The 24,696-nt window shown below is 37.5% G+C and overlaps 1 protein-coding gene across 3 annotated transcripts in view; it reads right to left on the bottom strand.

Annotated features, from left to right (window-relative positions):
* Positions 1 to 4,127: 4,127 nt before the first annotated feature.
* LOC117409687 (serine-rich coiled-coil domain-containing protein 1-like) overlaps positions 4,128 to 24,696 on the bottom strand; it is a 667,826-nt gene continuing 647,257 nt past the window's right edge. For 2 of the 3 annotated variants that reach the window (XM_034905803.2, XM_034905798.2), the window contains exon 10: positions 4,128 to 7,236. In XM_034905803.2, coding sequence (XP_034761694.2) covers positions 6,739 to 7,236 — 498 coding nt within the window. In that variant the 3' untranslated portion in view covers positions 4,128 to 6,738. The remainder of the gene's footprint in view (positions 7,237 to 24,696) is intronic. The other variant, XM_058996863.1, reaches the window with a different exon arrangement.

The following is a 24,696-nucleotide window of genomic DNA, read 5'->3' on the forward strand; positions in this document are numbered from 1 at the left end:
AAAGAAGTATGTGAGAAATCTGACACTACAATGCTTTACCATATGGGTACATGCAGGACATGGTTCTGGTTCTGCTTGTTCAGCCCAGTTCTATACTTTTGACATCTACACATTAGTCTGGCCATATGGAAGTATGTCCCCCTTTTCAGAGAGTTTCCCACAGGAAGTAATGGTTCTGGACTGATAACTATTTCATTTATGCAATTCAATTTGATTACAGTGGGCTAATATCTTAGGTATTCCTTCCATCCAAAATATATGAGATGGCCAGAATTCACTATTTTTCATATCAGAGTGTTCTCAAGCCTCATTGTCATCTCCATCATCAGTGGGGAACTCCCCTAGAAATTAAGTAGGTTCGACTGAAGGACCAGTTACTTTGGCTACATAAGCAAAAGTACCCAATACCTTATACACGAGAGAAGGGGTTTGAGGGTCACTTGTGACAACACTGTATATTTATTTAATAGAAGCAAATAATACAGTTTAAATCTTTTTTTTTCAGAACTTCAGTATGATGATATATGCAGAAGCATTTTTCCATCAGCTCTATACAATATGCATTGTCACCCAATTAAAATAAACATTCTTATACTCTATAATAATAAAGATACCACAAAACAATATAAAACATGAACATAAGAATATGCCAGCTGTTATTTGCTACAACTTAATACCTTAATATAAAATACAGCTTAACTCTTAAAGAATAATAATAAAAAAAGACAAATGAATTTAATTAAATTTCAACAGGATTTTCTTTTTAAATGATACAATACCTGTATGCTTAAATACATGTAATCTTATACACAATGCTTGTTTTCAGTAAGCTTAACAATAAATAATGCAAAATACATCACACACACAAATATTAAAACATTTAAAAGATAATGGTCCTTAAGTTTCCAGGCAATTATTTCCAGGATTAAAAGTACAAACTGCTGTTAATGATAGGCTTGGTATACTGTATGTCTGTCTCAAAGGCTGTCCCAACTAATGAAACCACTCTGCATTATGATTTTTTCTTTTCACAAGCGTTTACTTTCAATCAGAAATGGCAGATGCTTCATTTTATCTGTTGCAAATTATTAAAAGTATAAATACAATACAGATGCTATGTATTAGTACACTGAATATGAAACATTGCCAAATTACTGTTTACCCCCAAAATGTTTTGTATTCTCTACACTGGCACACATGCAGTACATGGCCTCTTTGAAATCAAGTGTGTAACCTTACTGTTGGTTCTTAAATTGACAACTGCAACTTCTTTTATATTGTTTTCTTCTGTCTCCAAGTATGAGTTTACACTGTTCCAAATAATTAAGAGATATTCAGAGATTTTTATATTAAAGCACTATACATCCCAAAATCATTTATTAAAATAATGAAACACAGGTGATGGAAATATGCAAATATCCATCAAACAGTCTATACCGGGGGAAAAAGGTCCCAATTGTCTATTCTCCATACATTAATATGGTGTGTGCGTTGACTGAAATTAATACAGACTTGTATATTAACATGCTCAATATACACATTGCTGAATATCTCAATTATTTAGAGCTGTGTTAATGAGCATTAGGATTTACAATTTTAACAGGAATAGAAATAACATAGTTAGCTTTCACCAAGCTATTTTACACCATTTGAGGCCTTATTTACAATGCTTTTGAACTACCAGAGCAATATTTTAATGCACCAGCCAAAATATTGGACTTATATTCTTGCAAATTGCACAATATCAATATATTGTTTAAAATGTTCCAAATGCTGTATATACTAATATAGGATTTTATACATCAACAACATACAGTCAGCACTCACATATCCGACCATATACAATTTTGACTTCAGTGACAGTTAAACGCGTGTGATACATTCGCAGATAATGTGATGGATAAACGAACAGCTACCACCACTTCAGTTCTTATATTCCTATCTGTTTTTGTTTGCCCTGATTGTGCCTGAAATCAGTATAACATTTGGACTAAGTCTGAGAATATAGGTCCACCTATATTTCTACTGAGAAATTTATATTTTTATAATCCAGGGCTGACAATGGAATGTGAAACAAGCAATGTGATTGGTCGAGCAAGGTTCCAGCTGTCCGTATATATTGGATGGATACAGACAGTTGGAGCCTTGTCACATATTCGAAATCAGTGCGCTGCCTCACAGAACTTAAAGTACTGGTAGCCGTTGTGTTTACATTTACTGATACAGTAAAGCTATAAAACTGAGTGACCAATTAGCAGAAACCAAAGTAGTAAGTAGACATGCTGATTTAGACAATTAAGTGAACTGGAAGATAGCAAAAAATAAAAAACAATTATAATATCGCTGTCTTTATACTCACTCACCCAGAGACTACTGCACATTATCACCCCTCTCCAACACAGACCTTGAAAAATGACTGAAATCCGAGACGTCGTAGTTGATGTATTTTTTTTACTTCCGTTCTGCTGAACAGCGTCTTGCACTCACAGAAAAAAAAATGAATTCAGCGCTGCGCAGACATACAGTGCCTTGCGAAAGTATTCGGCCCCCTTGAACTTTGCGACCTTTTGCCACATTTCAGGCTTCAAACATAAAGATATGAAACTGTAATTTTTTGTGAAGAATCAACAACAAGTAGGACACAATCATGAAGTGGAACGATATTTATTGGATATTTCAAACTTTTTTAACAAATAAAAAACTGAAAAATTGGGCGTGCAAAATTATCCAGCCCCTTTACTTTCAGTGCAGCAAACTCTCTCCAGAAGTTCAGTGAGGATCTCTGAATGATCCAATGTTGACCTAAATGACTAATGATGATAAATAGAATCCACCTGTGTGTAATCAAGTCTCCGTATAAATGCACCTGCACTGTGATAGTCTCAGAGGTCCGTTTAAAGTGCAGAGAGCATCATGAAGAACAAGGAACACACCAGGCAGGTCCGAGATACTGTTGTGGAGAAGTTTAAAGCCGGATTTGGATACAAAAAGATTTCCCAAGCTTTAAACATCCCAAGGAGCACTGTGCAAGCGATAATATTGAAATGGAAGGAGTATCAGACCACTGCAAATCTACCAAGACCTGGCCGTCCCTCTAAACTTTCAGCTCATACAAGGAGAAGACTGATCAGAGATGCAGCCAAGAGGCCCATGATCACTCTGGATGAACTGCAGAGATCTACAGCTGAGGTGGGAGACTCTGTCCATAGGACAACAATCAGTCGTATACTGCACAAATCTGGCCTTTATGGAAGAGTGGCAAGAAGAAAGCCATTTCTTAAAGATATCCATAAAAAGTGTCGTTTACAGTTTGCCACAAGCCACCTGGGAGACACACCAAACATGTGGAAGAAGGTGCTCTGGTCAGATGAAACCAAAATCGAACTTTTTGGCAACAATGCAAAACATTATGTTTGGCGTAAAAGCAACACAGCTCATCACCCTGAACACACCATCCCCACTGTCAAACATGGTGGTGGCAGCATCATGGTTTGGGCCTGCTTTTCTTCAGCAGGGACAGGGAAGATGGTTAAAATTGATGGGAAGATGGATGGAGCCAAATACAGGACCATTCTGGAAGAAAACCTGATGGAGTCTGCAAAAGACCTGAGACTGGGACGGAGATTTGTCTTCCAACAAGACAATGATCCAAAACATAAAGCAAAATCTACAATGGAATGGTTCACAAATAAACATATCCAGGTGTTAGAATGGCCAAGTCAAAGTCCAGACCTGAATCCAATCGAGAATCTGTGGAAAGAACTGAAAACTGCTGTTCACAAATGCTCCCCATCCAACCTCGCTGAGCTCGAGCTGTTTTGCAAGGAGGAATGGGCAAAAATTTCAGTCTCTCGATGTGCAAAACTGATAGAGACATACCCCAAGCGACTTACAGCTGTAATCGCAGCAAAAGGTGGCGCTACAAAGTATTAACTTAAGGGGGCTGAATAATTTTGCACGCCCAATTTTTCAGTTTTTTATTTGTTAAAAAAGTTTGAAATATCCAATAAATTTCGTTCCACTTCATGATTGTGTCCCACTTGTTGTTGATTCTTCAAAAAAATTACAGTTTCATATCTTTATGTTTGAAGCCTGAAATGTGGCAAAAGGTCGCAAAGTTCAAGGGGGCCGAATACTTTCGCAAGGCACTGTAGTTGAATTCAGTGTCACGCAGACATAGCTAAGGTTTGAACGAAGGTACGGTTTAAAGTTGATTTTACAACCAGTTCAAAAAGGGAGGTAAACCCAACCAAACAGCCGTTGCTGTGCCCACCTCTCCAGCCTCAGGTACAGTCCTTGCTATCCCTACCTCTCCAGCCTCAGGGGCAGGGATTAACATTTTTCTCATTTGATTTGGCGTCAATAAATCTGGCTTTTAAAAAAACCTTTACATACTTGTTGTGTGTCTCTTTCTTCTGTGCTATTTAGTATCTCAAGTTGTGTTTTCACCACTGCATTATGTGGCAGATGTGGTTGTTTGATTTTCCAGGATGCCTTCTGCAAAACAATGGAAATTCTGTGGCAAAAACTCTGTTAAAGTAACATTAAGGTTGGATTGCAAAAGTCCAAAAGGTTAGGAAGTTGCAAGTTAAGGTAGCCACGCAACCTTAACTCTGCAACCTTATGTGTATGTTTCCTGTCACACTTGACATCACATATGACATCATCAATGACATCACTAAGCACCTGATAAAGTCTGAAGACTGGCCATACTGACATAAGACTGGGAAATCATAGTCCTTGTGATTGGTAAAATAATAATAATAGCATCAGTAATAACACAAACAAAATGGAGATGGATGCAGTAATTGTATCAATTAAATATGCAATTAAAACCAAGATTAACTAAGATTAAAATCTGTAATCTCTATATTATATATATAGAATACTGAAAGATCGCTTGTGATATGTTTTTTATTTGCCACAGGTTGATCTGGCCATTGATTGCACCTGTTTGGGTAATGAAGTGTTTGCTAGATATAACAGACTTGTCTACTTACAGACAGCTAATTTAAATGAGTTGTTGTTTTCTGTTTTTGTAACTTTGTTGGGTGCATGGTTCCTTTCTGCACAATGATGATGTGGAGTAAATACTGTAGCTTTCAGAATTTAACTAACAGATGTTGCAAGAAGATTTAATAGAAATTAGATTTAATGGTTTTAACAAAACCTTAAAGTTAAAAATAATGGGGTCATTAACAACAGAAGGGCTATAATAGGGCTAAAAGAGCAGGGCTAAAGTACCGTTTTCTATGTTCCAATAAATACCTTTTTTAGTTTTCTGAAGAATAAAATGTAATATAAATTAAGTTGCTTTAGGCAATTCACCATTCCCCACTGAATTGTTAAACTGGAACAAAAGACCTGAGAGAGCCGGCTTTTACTTGAGAGTTTCCTTCACCTCAAAACGTCCTTTTGCGCAGAGTTGCTATGGCACTTTTAAATACTCTCTTTAGAAACTGGAAAGGAACAGATTGCTGTTCCTTTCCAGTTCCTTGAGACTAGTTAAAAAAAAATAACTTGTTTGTGTCAGCTTGTAAAATAAGTTCAATTGAAGTATGTATATTAGTGTATGCAAGTAAATTATCTGTATACACTACATGTGCTTTCTATTAAACCAAGTACCTGTAGACACATTTGTATATCAAAACCTCAAAATGTTTAAAAGATGTAGACATATAAGAATAGTAATTTATATTCTTAGAAACCACATTTGCATAATTTTTTGTACCGCAGACATCCTTATCAAAATGTTTGGAATGAATTAGCATTTATTTTCAGATTTCTTAATTTTTTTAAATAGAATTAACACTTTTTTAATGTATCATTACTTACCTACAAACTCACTTTAGATATACAAAAAGGGGTCCAAATATCTCGTAATGTTTTTATTATTTTTTATTTTTTTAAAAGCTAGTTAAAAAGTTTTGGCAGCACTTATTCTTCCTACAATTAAATATCGTTCTGCTGTTGCTGTTAACATTGAAGTATTCATCTTTAAACCTTTCACCTTTTAAATGGCTATTGATAGGACAAGGGGCAATGCACAGTAAAGAAAGCTGTTCACCCAGGGACAGCCTGCGATTACAATTTTTAGCAGCTCTTTGCTGGTGACGTTTTGCTAACTCTATTTAACTGCTCATTCTTGGTATAGTAGTAATTAGGGGAAAGGGTTAAAACAGAGCTTTTTGGCTCAAATAGAACTGCTCAGTTTTGGTCTTTTGTTAAAAGGGCAATGTACAAATATATTTTCTATAAATTTGGTTAAACAACAGAGCAGCATCCATTTTAGCATGTGTCTGTACAAATAATTTAATAGAGTAGTGAATCATAGCACTTGGAACAACAACAACAACAACAACAACAACAACAACAACAACAACAATCCAAACTAAGCTTAAATGGAAACATATTTTCATATACATGACTTTTACGATAGTCCTTAAACGTGCCACAAAAATTTAGATTTTACTACAAGTCTGCTTTAACCCCCTGCCCCCTAGTGTCAAATTGTATTGGGTAGAATCTGTAATATTAGCAATTGTGCCATAAACGGCAACTATTAACATAGGAATCTGTTTTTCTTGCTATAGGGGGAAGGAGAAACGGCAGATTTTGATAACATTAAAAGGAGAAGAAGTGACAGGAGGCTTGGCAATTACAACACAGAAGCATTTCCCACATGCCTTAATCACATTGTTTTTATGAGTTAGTAGAAAGGGATGAGTGAGAAAACTTTCATTCCAGTTCATGTGGGCTGAGGCCCTGCAGCTCTGCAGTCTGTAAAGTGTGCTGAAGAAAGACATTCTTCCTGCTGTACATGTGCAAGGAGAGAGGTCCCCTTGGAGGTTGTCCAAGCCTGCCTTTGAAAGTGGAGTGCTGCTTGGGCAAAGTAATCTTCTCCCTCTGACAAGCAGAGACAACCGGAAATCTCTCTGTGTCAGACACTTGATTGCTTTTGCTCCGGTAGAGACTGCTGATGTCGGAGCGGCTGCTTCGGTTGTTGTGTGTGAGACTGGCGGTAGGTACAGCAGTCTTGTGCTGGGGTGCCTGCGAGGCCTCTCGTTGTTTCAAAAGGTTGCTGAAATACAAGCTGGGTGCCTGGCAGTTTTTGCTCTCGCAGGTGACTGGTCTGTCTGAAGATGGTCGGTTAAATTGGTCCTCTATGAGAGTATGCACTAACCTTCTGTCCCTTGAGTTGAGGTTTTGGTTCATAGGTCTGTTTAGACATATAGCCTGCAGCGAAAAGAGAAAAAAAAAACATTTTTTTTATTTTAAAACCAATTATTTTTTATGTTTAATTCCTAATGGGAAATATCTTATTAACAATGCTTGCTACGTGAACCTACAGAGACCCTAAATTTATATAAAAAAATCACACAGTACTATTACTTCTCTAGATAAAGAGCCCAGTGTATTAGGCACACTGTTTACAACAGTGTAAAATATATATTTAATATATTTTACAATTTTTTTTTTTTAATCCCCCCCCAATTTGGAATGTCCTATTATATTTTTTCTCCTCACTGCAGCGGGTCCCCACACAGCACAGATGTTCTGAGGGCATTCTCTGATCTCACAAGCCTAAAGCCAGAATCACTTTTACGCCAAGCAATCCAGATCAGTCTGGCCAGTAAGGTTCACTGTTGCACGATGAGGAGAAAGAGTCCCTGACAGTTTCCCATCCCCCTCCCTGGGAGCGTCAGACCCAAATTGACGCCCCCTTCGGAGTCCCCGGCAAAGTTCGGCCTCTGCACAGCCCGGACACAAACCGGCACCATTCAAGCTGTGTGACTCATCCTGCTCTCCCAGCAGCAGCGCATTAACTGGATGAGCCACTCGGGGACACCCCAAAATATACATATTTAAGTGGATGAATGAAAGCATGTAACATGTAGGCCTATAATTTTCTTTCTATGTTGAATACACAATAGCAATTGGTCCTCCTGAACACTGAACAGTGAAGTTTGTTTCTATTCTAAACTGTCAATAATTAGTAATAAACAATTTCACAATTGGAATCAAATTTTGTACTGGTGGAAAAAAAAATGGACCCATACATGCACCTCACATACTGTCTGTACATATTGTATACATCATCTGTAGGGCTTCTGTTTTTCGGGTTTTATTAATTGTAATTTTCGGTGCTTATTTTTAGCTATTTTCGGGGCTTTCATTTTTGATATACTGTATCACTGAAATTAGTGTTTTCGCTTACTTTCCAAAATGCTTGAGCGTGGTTTTATTTTGGTCAAAATATGTATAGTAACTCAACAGTACTTGCACACTTTAGTTGTACCTTCTTTCCTTGGCTATTTTTCGAAATACACATTCACATTCTTCTGGGGTTTTTGTGTGTAGGCATTTTTATACATTTCGCCACAAGTCTGTTTTAAATTGTATCTTAACTGTGTAATACAGCTTTAAATCCTGCTAGCAAGCCTCCATCCTGATTGTAATCTCGTTTTAAATCTTGCAAGCGGAGTCTCCAATAGAAATGTAGGAATGTAATGTCACTCAGTAATTGGGGCGGGTTTAAAGTATTCAGAAAGAATCAATGATAGATACAAGTCAGGAAGGCGGGACATTGCCCAGCAGCACTGGGAAATGTATTTATTATTATTTTTGTAGTAGGTTTTATTTTATTTTTTTAATGGGAAAAGGGCAAAAGTCAACGTGAATAGATGAACCATTTCCACAGTTTTTCCAGTGTTTTCCGGGGTTTATTGTCTATCCACCGATCATATTTTTTTGTATCGGGAATGTTTTATCGGGTTTTATCGGTTAAAACCGAAAATCAGAAGCCCTAATTATGTGCCATAATTCTGTATCCATTTTCATACCACCTAATATACAGTACCCAGTTCTGTTTCAAACACATGTAGAACACTAAAGTACTGTACTGCACATAATAGTGAATATAACTTGAATGCATCAACCTACAGGTATCTATTAATATCAGCTATTATAACACCATCTACTAACAAACAATGAAAAAGGCAATTTAATACTGATTTTAGTTCCTATATTTTACTAAATTCAACCAGACCAACATGAAGTTGTATTTAAACAATCACTGAAATAAACCATGCAAAAAAACATAAATGCAACACATTTTCTGCCATTAACTATACACAATTAGGGCTATTGGTATCATAGTATTGACTATATACACAAAATGTAAGGCACCTCCATATATAATGTTAACTTGTGCTAAAGAAAGTTCTTAAAAAATACTGTATAAACATCACATATATGCTTGTCTCTACTATATCCCTGTCACAATGGATATGTACCCCCAGGTATATGCAGGGGTTCACACTATACTGGGGGCCCACTATGCCCTGCAACTACACCCATAACATGTAATATAATCTGGTAACAGGTTCTTTAAAGTCAAGTGGTTTCCAAGTTCAAGCCCATAGCCCACTGTGATCTAATGTCTTGTAAAAAACAAAGTGATGTAACAGTCTTTTCAGACATGACTTGTCAGATACTGCATGTCTGATAAAAGCTCAATAAACTGTAGGATCTAGGGAAAGAACTATTAGAAATAACTGCTCATGTATGGACAACATGGAAAGTCAACCTCGACTAACTTAGACCTTTCAGATTGTAAGAATTTAAGTAAATTACACTGATTAGACATCAGTCACACTAATTCCATTGATGTTTCTTCAAACTGGCCAGTAAAACGGGTGATTAACCTAGGGAACAGTTTATGGGCCAGAAGAATTCAATTTACAGAAGGCAAACTGGGCATACCAAACTGAGTACGGAGATGGTAAATGTTACACGTCTGAGTTCAAGAGAGCAGAAAATGTAACTTCTGCAGCCACTGGAAAACAGATTATACACATATAATTTCACTGATTTCACTTTTTGAGGATTAAAAGGTCCATAAATTCAAAATAGACCAGATAAATACTGATATAGTCATCTGTCCTCAAATAAGATGCTCACAAAATACAGATTACTAGTGGATCAGATACAAGTAGATAATTACATCTGCAAGCAAATAAACCTATTACATTGAAAATACAAGCAATACTGGCACACTAGCATTTATAATCATGACTACAACAGCACTAATCGGTTATTGGGCAAACTAATCAATAACACTGAATAGGCATGAATGGAATTCAAGCCCACTAAGTCAAGGAGCATCTCTATAATTAAAAGGTAAAGTAGTGGATAAGAGGTTCTACATTAACGGTGAGGCAATACCAGCAGTGTCTGAGAAGCCTGTGAAAAGTCTTGGGAGATGGTACGATGGGGACCTAAAGGACACAGTTTGTGTGGGAGAAGTGAGACAACAAGCAGTGCAAGGGTTGAAGAGCATAGACAGCAGCGCTTTACCGGGCAAACTTAAACTCTGGTGCTTTCAGTTTGGTCTACTGCCAAGACTTCTGTGGCCACACATTGTGTATGAGGTTTCCTTGACAACAGTAGAGAAGCTGGAAGCGTTAATCAGTTCATACGTCAGGAAATGGTTAGGAGTTCCACGCTGCCTCAGCAGAGTGGGACTGTACGATAAAGGGATACTGCAGCTGCCAGTCTCAGCTCTAACCGAAGAGTTTAAGTGCACCAAGGTTTGATTGGAAATGACATTGGTAGTCACACGACGAATGTGTGACGGAGGCAGCACCTGTGTTGAAAACTGGAAGAAAGTGGGCGGCAAAGGAAGCTGTGGAAGATGCAAAGGCTGCCCTTCGTATAAGTGATCTCATAGGGCAAGTACAGCATGGAAGACGAGGCCTTGGTCTCAGTTCTGCTCCTCCTACATGGCACAAAGCAGCCCCAGCTCAACGGAGAAAGCTGGTAGTCAACGAGGTGCAAAAGCAGGAGGAGAGGATGAGGTGCGTAAAGGCAGTTTCCCAGGCCAAGCAGGGAGAATGGACGAGATGGGAGAGTGTGGAATAACACAAGATCGGCTGGCAAGACCTATGGACAATGGAACAGAGCATGACCAGTTTCCTCATCAGGTCAACATATGATGTTCTCCCATCACCACAGAATCTATGGGTAGGAGAGGATTCGGGGTGTCCTTTGTGTTCATCGGCAGCTGCATTGACACATTTTGACAGGATGTAAGGTGGATCTTAGCCAAGGACGGTTTGCTTGGCGTCATGACCAGGTGCTGCGATGTTTGGCCTTAGCATTGGAAGACAAGAGCAGCATGACTAACATGTTACCACCAATGCCAGCAATATGACACACAAAGAACAACATTCCTCTTTCCAGGGGAGCAGCCTCAAAGAAAAGGTATTAAAACCAAAACTCTTCTAGGACAACAGAAAGCTGCTAGAGACTGGAAAATGCTGGCAGATGTTGGACAACAGCTTATTTTCCCACCTGAGATTGCCACCACTAACCTTTGACCTGATATTGTCTTGTGGTCTGGATCAGCACGCCTTGTTCACCTGGTAGAATTAACAGTGCCATGGGAGGATGCTGTGGATGAGGCGTATGAAAGGAAGAAACTTTGGTACGCTCAACTATCTGCTGAAATGGAACAGTGAGGATGGAGAGTCCAGGTTTACCCCGTGGAGGTGGGTTGTCGAGGATTTGTGGCACACTCCACAACCCAGTTTCTCCGAGACATCAGATTCAGTGGTCAGGAGTTGCGACGCATAGTGAAGAACTTATCTGAAGCTGTTGTGTGTGCTGATGCACCAGGGAGGCAAAATAGACTGATCCCTGGAGCCAGCATTACACTTCAGCCATCAACACCAGGCAGAAGGATATCTACATCATCAGATGGAAGGAAACACAGATTGATCACATTAGTTTATAGTAAAATAGGCTATGTTTTAGTTGGTGCTTATCTTGGCAAGAGCCAAATCCAATATCAGCATGAAGTTTTAACACCTATTCTCATGTAATGGAAATCAAATAACAACTGAGTTACACGTGAATGTAAACATGCACACACACATATCTATGGTTTAATGATCTATGGTTTAATTACTATAAATATATAGTAATTAAACTATGTTTTATTTGTTTTACTGTAAAGGTTATGTATTTAATCACACGCAGATCAGTGTAATGTAAAGCATCCAGAGATGATAAATAACAAAAGCAAGAAAAGTATCAACATTACGATTAAATACTAATAAAAAACACACAAATACATGACAAATAAAACATAAAATATAGATTAATTACCATATATATGATCATAATTAATTAAACCATAGATATGCGTGTGTGCATGTTTACATATACGTGTAATTCAGTTATTATTTGTAATATTATATTGAAACACCCGAACCACATTTGAATACATTTGAACTCATTTTGTCTCATACAGACACACTGATAGTTGTTTTGTTATTTTGATGCGTATTAATAAAGTTTGTTAATATATTTTTATAGGTGGCGGTGTGTGAAATTTGCCATGACATACCATTTTAACACTGAACAAATCGCATCGCATCCAGTGTGTGGAGACCTTTATGGTGGAATGGTTGAAAGTCCCCAAGCAGTCTGTAATTTACAGGAGTGTTTTTGAGATTGTTACTACTGTACTATGTTACTGCTATCCATGCATGTGTAAGGGTGTGTGTAGAAAAAGGACTTAAGGGTGTCTTTCTGTTCCATTATCTAATCATTCCATGTACTTCACTAAGTTAAGGAGGACTATTTTTTTCTTCATTGATCTACTGTAGACTGCACATGAACTTCCAACAACAATCTGAATTTGCTTCTATCGATCATTAGCCCTGCCTCCTGGCAATACTAAAGTCTGCATTACAAAAAACAAGCCAAATTGAATGTCACAGAAGATAGAGCTCAGCTGCAGTATCCTCTAGAAAAAGGTCCAAAGCCCATAAATTGCACCTGCAATGCCTTCAAGCACAAAATGGATTTAAAATATGTAAATCATAGTGATTTAGTGACCGCACTTCGAATTTTACAGCCTTTATTGACCTATGAAGAAGTAGTATTGGTTAAACCAATAGTATTGGTTTAAAAGCTCTCGCTTATTTAAATTCAATAGTTCTGAAGTCCAACTCAGACTGCTAAGTACATTATTTTCCAAACAAGTACACATACACGTACTGCTTATACAACAGTATTTGTGTTATATTAGGCTCATATACTTAATATATAAATTGGTATGCAGTATGTGCTTTTCCCAGTTAGAGGTTATGTTGGTTAGTTCTTTCTTTGATTTACAATAAACATTATTCCTTTTCAGCATCCAATAATTACTCCCATGTGTTTACTCGTTAAATATTCTTGCAGTAATAGAGCTACAGGGAAAGGCTTATAAATGGTGCAACTTAATCAAATGAACCACAAGACCCCCAAAATATCAGTTTTCAAACAAATTGGTCCTTCATACTGAGATGAGACTATGATTTTGGCTACAGTCGGTTACAATGCTAGCAAGCACCACAAGGGCTTCCCCCTCATAGCACTGCAAGTGGACCTCAGTCCAGACCTAAATATCCTTCCTATTCAACCTAGGCGTCTCTTAAGCGAGACTGCAAATCGTGCAGGGTATCGCTTTGTCCACTAAAAAATGCTCTGGGAACATGCAACACTCGAGGAGTACCTACATAGTAAAACATCTCAAAGGGATCAGACATATCTTTAAGCTTTAGGTTGCTGCATTATTGCTGTTAACCTGTTAATGGATCAGGGGGTAGCTTCCATGACTGTTTACAACTAGATTAATGTCTGGGTTATGGATATAATTATTTATTTACAGTATTTAAATGAGGCCAGACGGGGTTTTTTTGTTGTTGTTGCTTTTTCATATTAATTTCTTATCAAGGAAGAATTTAGCATTAGGAGGATTTTTTTTGTTTGTTTGGCTATGGTTTAATTGATTTATATCACTACAGACAGAAATTTAAATATTTATATTTTATTTGGTTTAAATTTACCAAAAAGGAAATAGGCAGTAGTACTTGCAATACATATACAATTTTAAGGAAATAATTAAACAGAATGTATTCCAGGAGCATCCTGTACTTTTGTTATCTATATTTTGCCTAAAGTGAAAAAAGAGCAGGAACATCCTGAGCAAGAGTGGTCAGTTTTTGCAAAAAGGTGCTGCATTTTGTCTGTAGATAAACCATTTTCAATAGAAATATTGATAATCTGTGCAAAATTTGCCGAATTGTGTGGTTATTTTGTGATATGGACTACTATCCACTGGGGGCTTGCAGCCTTTAGTGTGTTGTCCATTTTTTAGGAATGAATAATGACATTGACGTATCTTCCCTTGGTATAGTGCACTTGTGTCAGTGGAGTACATGTACATAATTACTGGAGTTTTTAAGTAGCACTGTTGGCCCAGTCCATTGAAAAATACTTCTGCTTGTTACTTAGATCATAGCAGGCTGGAACAAGTGGCACCGCAATTTGTGCGTTCTTTACTGTCTAATTGCTATTTAATTTTAAAACTGCAGGTTATTTTAAGCTATAAGTGTGCCTGACGTAGAATTATCCACTCAGATGTTAGAAAACAAGTTGTCTTTTTTTTCTAAAATGTAAATGAACCGATGTCAGTGCAGGGAATCTCTGTGAAATATACCACAGCATCATTTTAAGCAGAAATAGAACAAAACCATGCTGTGAGGAAAAACAAGGTCCCATTTAGATTGGTGAGGGTATCAAATCTATGACTGTTACAGGAGCTCACTTACATGGCAGCCCCTAATACAAGCCAAGCAGTGTGTGTCAAGGTTTTGTAAACCGTTTGGTTAACACAGGATCTGATTTAGCACAAGGTTACAATTTGTTACATGACATAATCCTTATACCATTGAAAATCATGTTGTTTAGATGTAAAAGAAATGGTAATGCTAGCTGTTTATAGGAAAGGTAAAGAAACTGCATTACTGCATTGTTAGTGATTCTAATGCTACCACTGGATCAGTTTTACCTTTACACTTGCTAAGGTCATCTATTACATTTTACATTTTTTACTATTACATTTTAGCAAATTGATATAAATGGTCTTATAACATTTGGGGCCACTGATTACATCTGCACAACATATTTTTTTTTGTGATATGTAATGATTCAAAATGGTGCCTAAAAGTATGAGATTGTAGCAATAATTAAGGGTACAGTATAATTATATATATATATATATATATATATATATATATATATATATATATACAGACGTGCTCAAATTTGTTGGTACCCTTACAGCTCATTGAAATAATGCTTCATTCCTCCTGAAAGGTGATTAAATTAAAAGCTATTTTATCATGTATACTTGCATGCCTTTGGTATGTCATAGAATAAAGCAAAGAAGCTGTGAAAAGAGATGAATTATTGCTTATTCTACAAAGATATTCTAAAATGGCCTGGACACATTTGTTGGTACCCCTTAGAAAAGATAATAAATCATTGGATTATAGTGATATTTCAAACTAATTAGTTTCTTTAATTAGTATCACACATGTCTCCAATCTTGTAATCAGTCATTCAGCCTATTTAAATGGAGAAAAGTAGTCACTGTACTGTTTGGTACCATTGTGTGCACCACACTGAACATGGACCAGAGAAAGCAAAGGAGAGAGTTGTCTGAGGAGATCAGAAAGAAAATAACAGACAAGCATGGTAGAGGTAAAGGCTACAAGACCATCTCCAAGCAGCTTGATGTTCCTGTGACAACAGTTGCAAATATTATTAAGAAGTTTAAGGTCCATGGAACTGTAGCCAACCTCCCTGGGCGCGGCCGCAAGATGAAAATCGACCCCAGAGTGAACAGAAGGATAGTGCGAATGGTAGAAAAAGAACTAAGGATAACTGCCAAAGAGATACAAGCTGAACTCCAAGGTGAAGGTACGTCAGTTTCTGATCGCACCATCCGTCGCTTTTTGAGTGAAAGTGGGCTCCATGGAAGAAGACCCACTTTTGAAAGAAAAACATAAAAAAGCCAGACTGGAATTTGCTAAAATGCATATTGACAAGCCACAATCCTTCTGGGAGAATGTCCTTTGAACAGATGAGTCAAAACTGGAGCCTTTTGGCAAGTCACATCAGCTCTATGTTCACAGACGAAAAAATGAAGCTTTCAAAGAAAAGAACACCATACCTACAGTCTCAAGACTATCAAGGCATTCTGGAGCGAAATGTACTGCCCAGTGTCAGAAAGCTCTGTCTCAGTCGCAGGTCATGGGTCCTCCAACAGGATAATGACCCAAAACACACAGCTAAAAGCACCCAAGAATGGATAAGAACAAAACATTGGACTATTCTGAAGTGGCCTTCTATGAGTCCTGATCTGAATCCTATCGAACATCTATGGAAAGAGCTGAAACTTGCAGTCTGGAGAAGGCACCCATCAAACCTGAGACAGCTGGAGCAGTTTGCTCAGGAAGAGTGGGCCAAACTACCTGTTAACAGGTGCAGAAGTCTCATTGAGAGCTACAGAAAACGTTTGATTGCAGTGATTGCCTCTAAAGGTTGTGCAACAAAATATTAGGTTAGCGGTCCCATCATTTAGTCCATGCCATTTTCATTTGTTTTCTTATTTACAATATTATGTTGAATAAAAAATCAAAAGCAAAGTCTGATTTCTATTAAATATGGAATAAACAATGGTGGATGCCAATTACTTTTGTCAGTTTCAAGTTATTTCAGAGAATATTGTGCATTCTTCGTTCTTTGTGGAGGGGTACCAACAAATTTGAGCACGTCTGTATATATAGGCTGTATTACAGCCATGAATGAAATGTATTTCTATGTATTAATATCTGTAAATTCCTTTGAATAAGTGGTACTATTTTTATTTACTTTTATTTTTTTATTTTGAAATATACAGGTTTTAAAATTAGCCAACAAAATGTTTAGCTTAAGACCCCTGCATTAAGATGATCACTTAATGGTGACAGTTTTCATCATCACCATGCTTTAACATTGTCATATGCAACTAAATAAGTGACATTATCTCATTCTATTTTCTTCAGGCTAAGCCACAGTAATGTGTTCTAGAAATAATAGAATTAGGGCCACCATCTTTGTAACCAAGGAAACAAAAAAAGGAAGATGTCACTGAATAAAAGCAAAAACATACAGCAGGCAAATTGTTCTACCTGGCTTAAAGAAATCCCCCAAAATGATATTTCTCCGATACAGATATGCAAATATAGATTTTTAAATTGCATTTATTTATGCATTTATTATTTGTAAGCATAAAGTGTTCTGCATCTATAATACAATAATACAGATTTATCTGAAGCTTACAGAATTTGAACCTTTGTTGTATATAGAAAATAAAACGGTTAATGTCACATAATTTAACCATCTACATTGTTTGTTATATGTATTTTAAAGTATGTATCTGATTAACTTTGAAAATGCATGTTCGATCAATTCACAACCCATTAGTGTTATCATGCAGACATTAATGTTTAAAGGCTGGATGGAATTAATGAACTTGAATGTATTGAGTGCAGTTGCAGGAATGTCTCTAATCTAAAGTGATATTCAAAAAGCTCCATTTAGTATTAAAAGGTACAAATGACCGTTAATGTGCAACAACCAGCCACAGACTTTCATTCTCTCAACATAATTTAAGCTTCGCAATCTTGTTTTGCACAGTCGCTTCATCAGAATTCCTAAATTTACTTCAAGCCTTACTTTATGTTTTTCATTTTCTGTAATTCTTTCTACACATTAATATTTCTACACACAGTTTTATCGATATTCAAAACATCATTCAACTCATGCCATGAGCTCCTAACAGCATCACCAATCTATTTTTATATGCTAACATTGCTCCAAATGTATCAGTGCCCTTTGGAGAATTAATTCACTTTAATACACCCCATGATGTGAATTACTGTAATAACTACAACTCTGTATTTCACAGAGAATAGGGACAAGCCATTAATGGTAAGTGCGTTTCAGGTACCTTGAAATTAATTAAGTACATCTTACCTGGAATGGGGTGCAATTCGTTATGCTTGTTTTAAATTCTTGAGTCATCAAAGAACTACACTTTAATAACTATTTTCCCCTTTGTTGGCGAGATATGCAGTCACATGACTCATTGCGTGTTACTTGCAAACTTAATGGATGATTAAGCGGTCTCTCACTGGAACTGCCAATCCTATGAATTTCACGACAACCTCAAGATCAGCAACAAGGATATGCGAGAGGGATGTGCGATAACATTTCCTCTCATAAAGCAATTAAACATTTCATAGCAGTATAAAATATTACTTGCATGAAGTGAAGTGTAGTTCTGTTCTAACAAGGCCCAGCATAGCAACTAGCACTGTATTCAAGGTAATATATAATAAATAAATGTAATACTGTATAGACAGTAATACATACAGTACTCAATAGTGAATATAATGAAGAATGAACTGCTCCCCAACTATAGAAAACCATGAAAAAAAAACTACCCATTTCTTTCCAAACATATTTAGTGAAGTATGAGAACATCTGCTCTTGCTGAATGGTAAAGCAACTAAGACCGAATGAACTTTTTTACATGTTGTGCTACAATTTTACTTAAGCGGATGCTGTGGGCAGGCATATATCTGCAAACCTAATTAGGCAATGTTCATTTTATTGCACCAGATAGCAAATGTAAGATAATTTGCTCTTGTTTGAAACATCATGATACAATTATGAAACAGCTGCTTATGCAGCTCTTGCTGCCTTTCTCTGTAGAAGTGTATTAGAATGGCAGCAAATCTGTCTAATTGTATTAAATATGCCTCCATGCACTGCAGGTGATATTAGTGACACCCTGTGGTAATGGCACGGTGGATTACCACACTTTATTTGGCATGAGTAAAAAAAAGCAATTGTTGGATCTGGCACCCAACAGCCAAAATTTTGTCAATATTTTGAAGCTAAGCAGTGTTTGACATGGTCAATTCTGTGAGGGAAGACCTTAAAAAAATACTAGGTGCTGCACAATGTTGGGCTGGCGGCTCAAAACCTATGCCCCTGAATAGTGTATTTGGCCAAATCAAGGTCCTTCAAATGTATCAGACACACATATTAACATAGAAACAATTACATTATTTTAATTTTAGTTGAAATAATAACAGACACACGTGCAGCAAAACCAGGAGCATTCAAGATACTTTGAGTACTGGAAATGTATTAGCCTTTGCTATTCATTGAATAATTTGGTTTTCTCATCTATTATGACAAATGTGAAGCTAGTTCAGAAAACCAAGCCCACTGCACTCTGGAAATGAGCCCCATAGGTCTTAATAGAGTTCAACAAAGTGTCATACATTTGGTATTCAAACAAATTTTCTGCCTATAAGCTTCATTGAGTTACAACCAGGCTTTTTTTTTTTGATCGCTTGCTTTGCATAATATTGGTAGCTCTAATTGTTTCTTGAGTCTCCCACTCTCACTTATTAGCTCTTCATCTCTGCAGTGGCTGTTCTGTATTGGCGGAGGGAGGGTGCCGACTGTATTGCTAAACACAACAGAACATCTAAGTCTAAGACATCAAAAGTAAACAGGCTGTATTTCTAAATGTCTGAGTTTAGAAAACGCTGCATTTCCTGCAGCAGTGCTGATTCCTCATAGGATTAATGGCTATAATAATACTTACCATATCAAAAGAGACTCCATTTGTATATACAATGCCAAACATCTGTCAGAACTAAAACAGATAAGTAGGTCTTTATTTTCCAGTGTATTCTTCGTCTGTTTTATCCTTATATAATAATTTTGTTGTCACCATATTTTGGATCCAGTTAATCTAACATTATGGTGACTTTATATGTAATCCAACATTATATAAGTAAATACTTTATAGCATCTGCATTCAATGTGAGACATTAGACATCAATTAAATCACCTGTGCAATGGGTTGCACCGTATCAGTATCCACATCTTCAATAGTGTCATTGTGCTTATAAAATGGCCCAATATTGCTTTGAGATTTAAGAATGATACAAATCACATTTTTAAAAAAAAATGTTAATTTGTTTTAATTCTTTGATGTTTAAAAAACATGCAATGATAATAAATAAAAATTGCTCACCTTAAATTCTAAATTTCCTAAGTGAAAGAGAAAAAAACCTGCCTTTTGTATAATGGTTTGCTTTTGCTGTCCCTTTCCTATTAATTGCACCCCCCCCCAGCTAGTGGTGTGACGCAGCAAAACATTCACATAAAAGACAAACAAACGGGACAGTCAATAAGTCCTGCAACGATGGAAATTGCCGGGTCGTTACAATATTGTAGCTTTGAGTGTGCTGTAGGTTCTACCAGGTTACAGTGCAGCTGGGACAGCGGCAAAGGTGCAACATTTAAATAAGCAACTAATCTTTATTATATATCTGTCAGATGTAGTTGTAGTTATCAGGATTTCTGTGAAATGTACCCATTGTCGTGTAATATGTAGTTCCCTGTGAAAATTCTAATTTCTAAAGAATAGTGTAAAAATTGTGAGGGCAACAAGACTCTGGGAGACCAGATGGGATTCGAACTTGCTGCTTTTAATAACTGAACTTAAAATAAAACAAACACCGAATCCCTGTTTGGGCTGGGGTAGACACCAAAATAAATCAAATACAACTAATGCCCTCACTCACTGCTCTTTCACTCGTTTTTATCTTCTCACACTCATGCTCACTGCTTCTTCTCTAAGACACTCGCAGACACACTTTGGGTTCGTCTCACTGCTTCTCAAGTGAGGCCCTCACTTCCAGCCTCACACTCAGTCACAGTCACAGCAACCACTCCAGTCTCAATCTGCGCGCCTTCTCCTGCTCGCTGCTCGCCCCCACCACTACTTACAGCCTCGGGGGAGGGTTCCACCCACCATGCGCATGCACATACACATACACACACACACACACACTAACAACGTGCCCCGATATCCTTACAATACACATACAACTAAACAAGACATTACAAACAAACAAACAAATACATTGTCCAGGACGCTGCCATCACCAGGGTCGTTACATAGCCCACCCCCCCCTTCTGCTGACTCCGCTCCCCCCTCCAGAGGCCTGGTCATGCGCCCCCTACTCAAGCACACCCTTAACTAAAATATAATATTTTACACATGTACCGTATAGCATGTTGGACGTTTGACCTGCCCTGGATGCATAAAGAAGTACGGCGGCAATGGGATGAATCAATCGGCGACAAAATAAAGTTATGGCAGTACTCATATCTACAATTTTGGCTAGGAGGCAACGTTGGTATATGTATATCTATCTGTATGTATGTAACCATCTTTTGAAAACAAGCCCTGACACTCCTATAAGCATTGTACTTTTTAACTATTAGACGACATATTTACAATACTGAAAAACTGCTGTTATAACCATGCTGTATGATTCATTTATTAATAACGTTATACTTAATTAACCCAAATCACATTTTTATTTACATTGCTGTACACATTTGTTCTTTTGCAGTGTGTACAGCAAGAAGGGCTTATATTTTAATTATTCCTGTATGCACAGTGAACTAACACAGTGAAATAACATGACTGTATATCCTCATATGTAGATTCTACTATTTCTGTTTCCAATTAACCATGTGTGACTGAGACAAAATGCTTCTTGGTGATAAATCTCCCTCCCGACCTGTTAGGGCGCTGTGTAAAGGGAACAGAGTGCCCTGGACTGGATGGCCACCCAATTTATTCCCAGGGTTAGGCAGAAGTCAGCCATCTAGAAAGGGGGGGGGGGGGGGGTGCTACGGGACACAAAATCATCGACCCGGAAGGGAAACTATGTGGCAGCCGCGGATTGGAGGAGATATTGCAATCGTTAACCAAGGGGGTGTGATTGATAGTATATAAGCGGACGTAGCGATGTGATCTGTTCCTTTGTAATCGTGTTTTGTTTTGTCGTGTCTAAAAACTGTTTTTTGTTGTTATTAGACAGCGAACACGATCCGGAACGGTTGCTACAGGCCAGCACAAAACCCGGACAACACTGCACTTGTTTCACGATTGATTGTATTTGCACCACAGCACTCACTTGGGACTTGTGACCGTGTTTGTGTTTATTGTGGGTGTTTAATTACCGTGTCTATTATTTTGGGACTGACCCTGTGGATTTAACAGTAATACGCATCGTTGTGTATTGCCTGTTCTCATTATTGTTTACTGTTTTTCAGACTTTGCATTATAAATAAACCATCATTTCACCAGTACTTTGTAGTTTGTCCTTGTCTTGAGCACTGCATCACCTCTACACCTGCGCACGGCAAACCACTTTGACACACCATGCCATTCATATTTGTATTACCACAGAGCAACAATGGGTTAAGCATCATGTATACATCACATTCATGCAGGGATGAGTTATTAACTAGCTTTTTGCTACCCACAGTCTTACACTGATGTGTAAAGATAAGAAAGTAGCAATTCAAGCTTACTTAAAAATTGAGGCCAAATCAACCCCAATGGGGAATCTGGTGTTTATATACAGACTCAATTGGGACAACCATTTCTGGCTTTTAAATGATTAAAGACCTGAGTTTGTTCTAAATCGGAGCTCCATGTCATATATGCAAGAGCATTATTCATTATGGCATGTTCTTATGGCACCATGGATTTACATACTGTAATTTCATTACTGCTGGCTTTGTTTCATGAAGTAACTTACACATTTTTTCTTAAAGAGGATCTGGTCATTCCTTGCATTATTTGTCAGTGACCTCAATAGTTGTCTAAAATTCTCAATGGTTGGGGCTTTGTCAATAAAAACAAGGAAAGAAACACCATCATTCTCCCCTGGCAGAGCTTAGAATTTCAGAAAAAAAACATGTCATGTGTTTCTTGTCAGGCAGGATCTAGCATACACCCCAGAGATAAAAGTACATGCAATAGTGAAACTACCTCTTCCTTTGAAGTTCCAGTGCCTGAAAAGAAATACCAGTCAGGTTTGCTCTAGCTTGCTTTCATCTTCTTGTGCTCGAGGCCCAAACACAAAAGAATGGAAAATTCCATTTTAGCATCTCATTTTTGTACTATGAAAAATTTTTTTTTTTTTTAATGGAAACTAATGAACCTGGGATCATAAATATGTAACCCTTGGCTTCCCAATTACCTTTGCCACTCTGACTATTACATTGTACCTATAGTTGTAATTATATTTTAAAATAATCCCAGGTTGTAACATTAACTTCTGGCACCCTATTTTCATGATGTATTTGTCATGTTTGTTATAATATTCAGTTTCTAATAGAATAATCCATGAATATACTATTTGTGTGATGGGCACTGTGGCGGAGTGTCCCGCCCCTATTATTATTTGTATTATTATTTGCATTATTGTTTGTATTATTGTTTGCGGCGCGGATAACAGCGCAGCGTATTTATTATTATTTATATTTAAAAAACCCCGTGAGGATGCATGACTGATCAGCTACTGATTATTTAACTAGCTGACAGTCATGCATCCTTGCCAAACGCATGCAGACTCTGGCCGAGGGGCAATACACTCCGCCACAGGCACCAATATAAATAAATAAATAAATACATGATATACATATATATATATATATATATATATATATATATATATATATATATATATATATATATATTTATATATATAGACACACACACACAGACACACACACACGCACACACACCGTTCCATAAGGTAGAAAAGAAAAATGTAATGTAAGTACATAAAAATTGTGAATAACTGATAAAAAAATGGACTACAAGTCCTTCTTCATCAGTAAATGCTATCCTTCCATATATACATGGAAATGTTTAACTAGCCTCCACTCTATCAAATGATAATTAATTCTGTAGATTATTATTTCTTTATTTATCCAAGGCAATGTACAAAGACTAGGGTCTCTGGAAGTCGTATCAACCAAAAGATGGAGCACAAGGTAGTTAAGTCACTTGCTCAAGTTCACATAGTGAGTCAATGAGTGAGCCGAGATTTGAACTGGGGACCTTCTGGTTATAAGACCTTTTCTTTAATCACTGGACCACACAGCCTCCTCATATGTGATGTTTGATTTATTTTTCAGTTAACCAGTGACAGTGCTTAAAACAATATGATTTATAAATACACTAATGTATTGCTGCATTTATCCAGCAAACAGTGTCTCTTATTCCTCATACTTTTTACTGTTTCCAGTGTGATTCATCCAAGCATTTAGGTTTTCAGTTACATTTAAAACAATTACACCTAGGGGTGCTAGATTCTGTTAAATGTATTAAACGTTTAAACTTTTAAAAAATATATAGTTTATTTATTTATTAGTTTTAAAAATGTGGAATCGGCAATTATTTTTTCTCATTTTCTCCCTAATTTGGAAAGCCCTATTTCTTTTATTTCATCTCGGCTCACTGCTGCCACCCCTGCGCTGACTCGGGAGAGACAAAGATGGACACAGGCGTCCTCTAAAACGTGTGCCGTCATCTGTCCACTTCTTTTCGCTCTGCAGGTCTGCCATGCAGCCATCTCAGAGCTACAGCGTCGGAGGACCATGCAGCTCTGGGGAACTTACAGGTAGGCCCACAGGCGCTCTGCCAGTCTACATGGGTCGCTGGTGCGCGGTGAGCCGAGGACACCCTGGCTGACCTAAGCCCTCCCGACCTGGGCGGCGCTTGACCAACTGTGCGCCCCCTGGGAACTCTCATCCATGGTCAGAAGTGGAAAAGCCTGGACTCAAACCGGCTATCTCCAGGCTATAGGGCGCATTCCTGCACTTCACGCGGAGTGACTTTACCAGATGCGCCAC

The sequence above is a fragment of the Acipenser ruthenus genome, chromosome 2 (assembly GCF_902713425.1).
Source record: "Acipenser ruthenus chromosome 2, fAciRut3.2 maternal haplotype, whole genome shotgun sequence".
Classification (NCBI taxonomy): Eukaryota; Metazoa; Chordata; class Actinopteri; order Acipenseriformes; family Acipenseridae; genus Acipenser; species Acipenser ruthenus.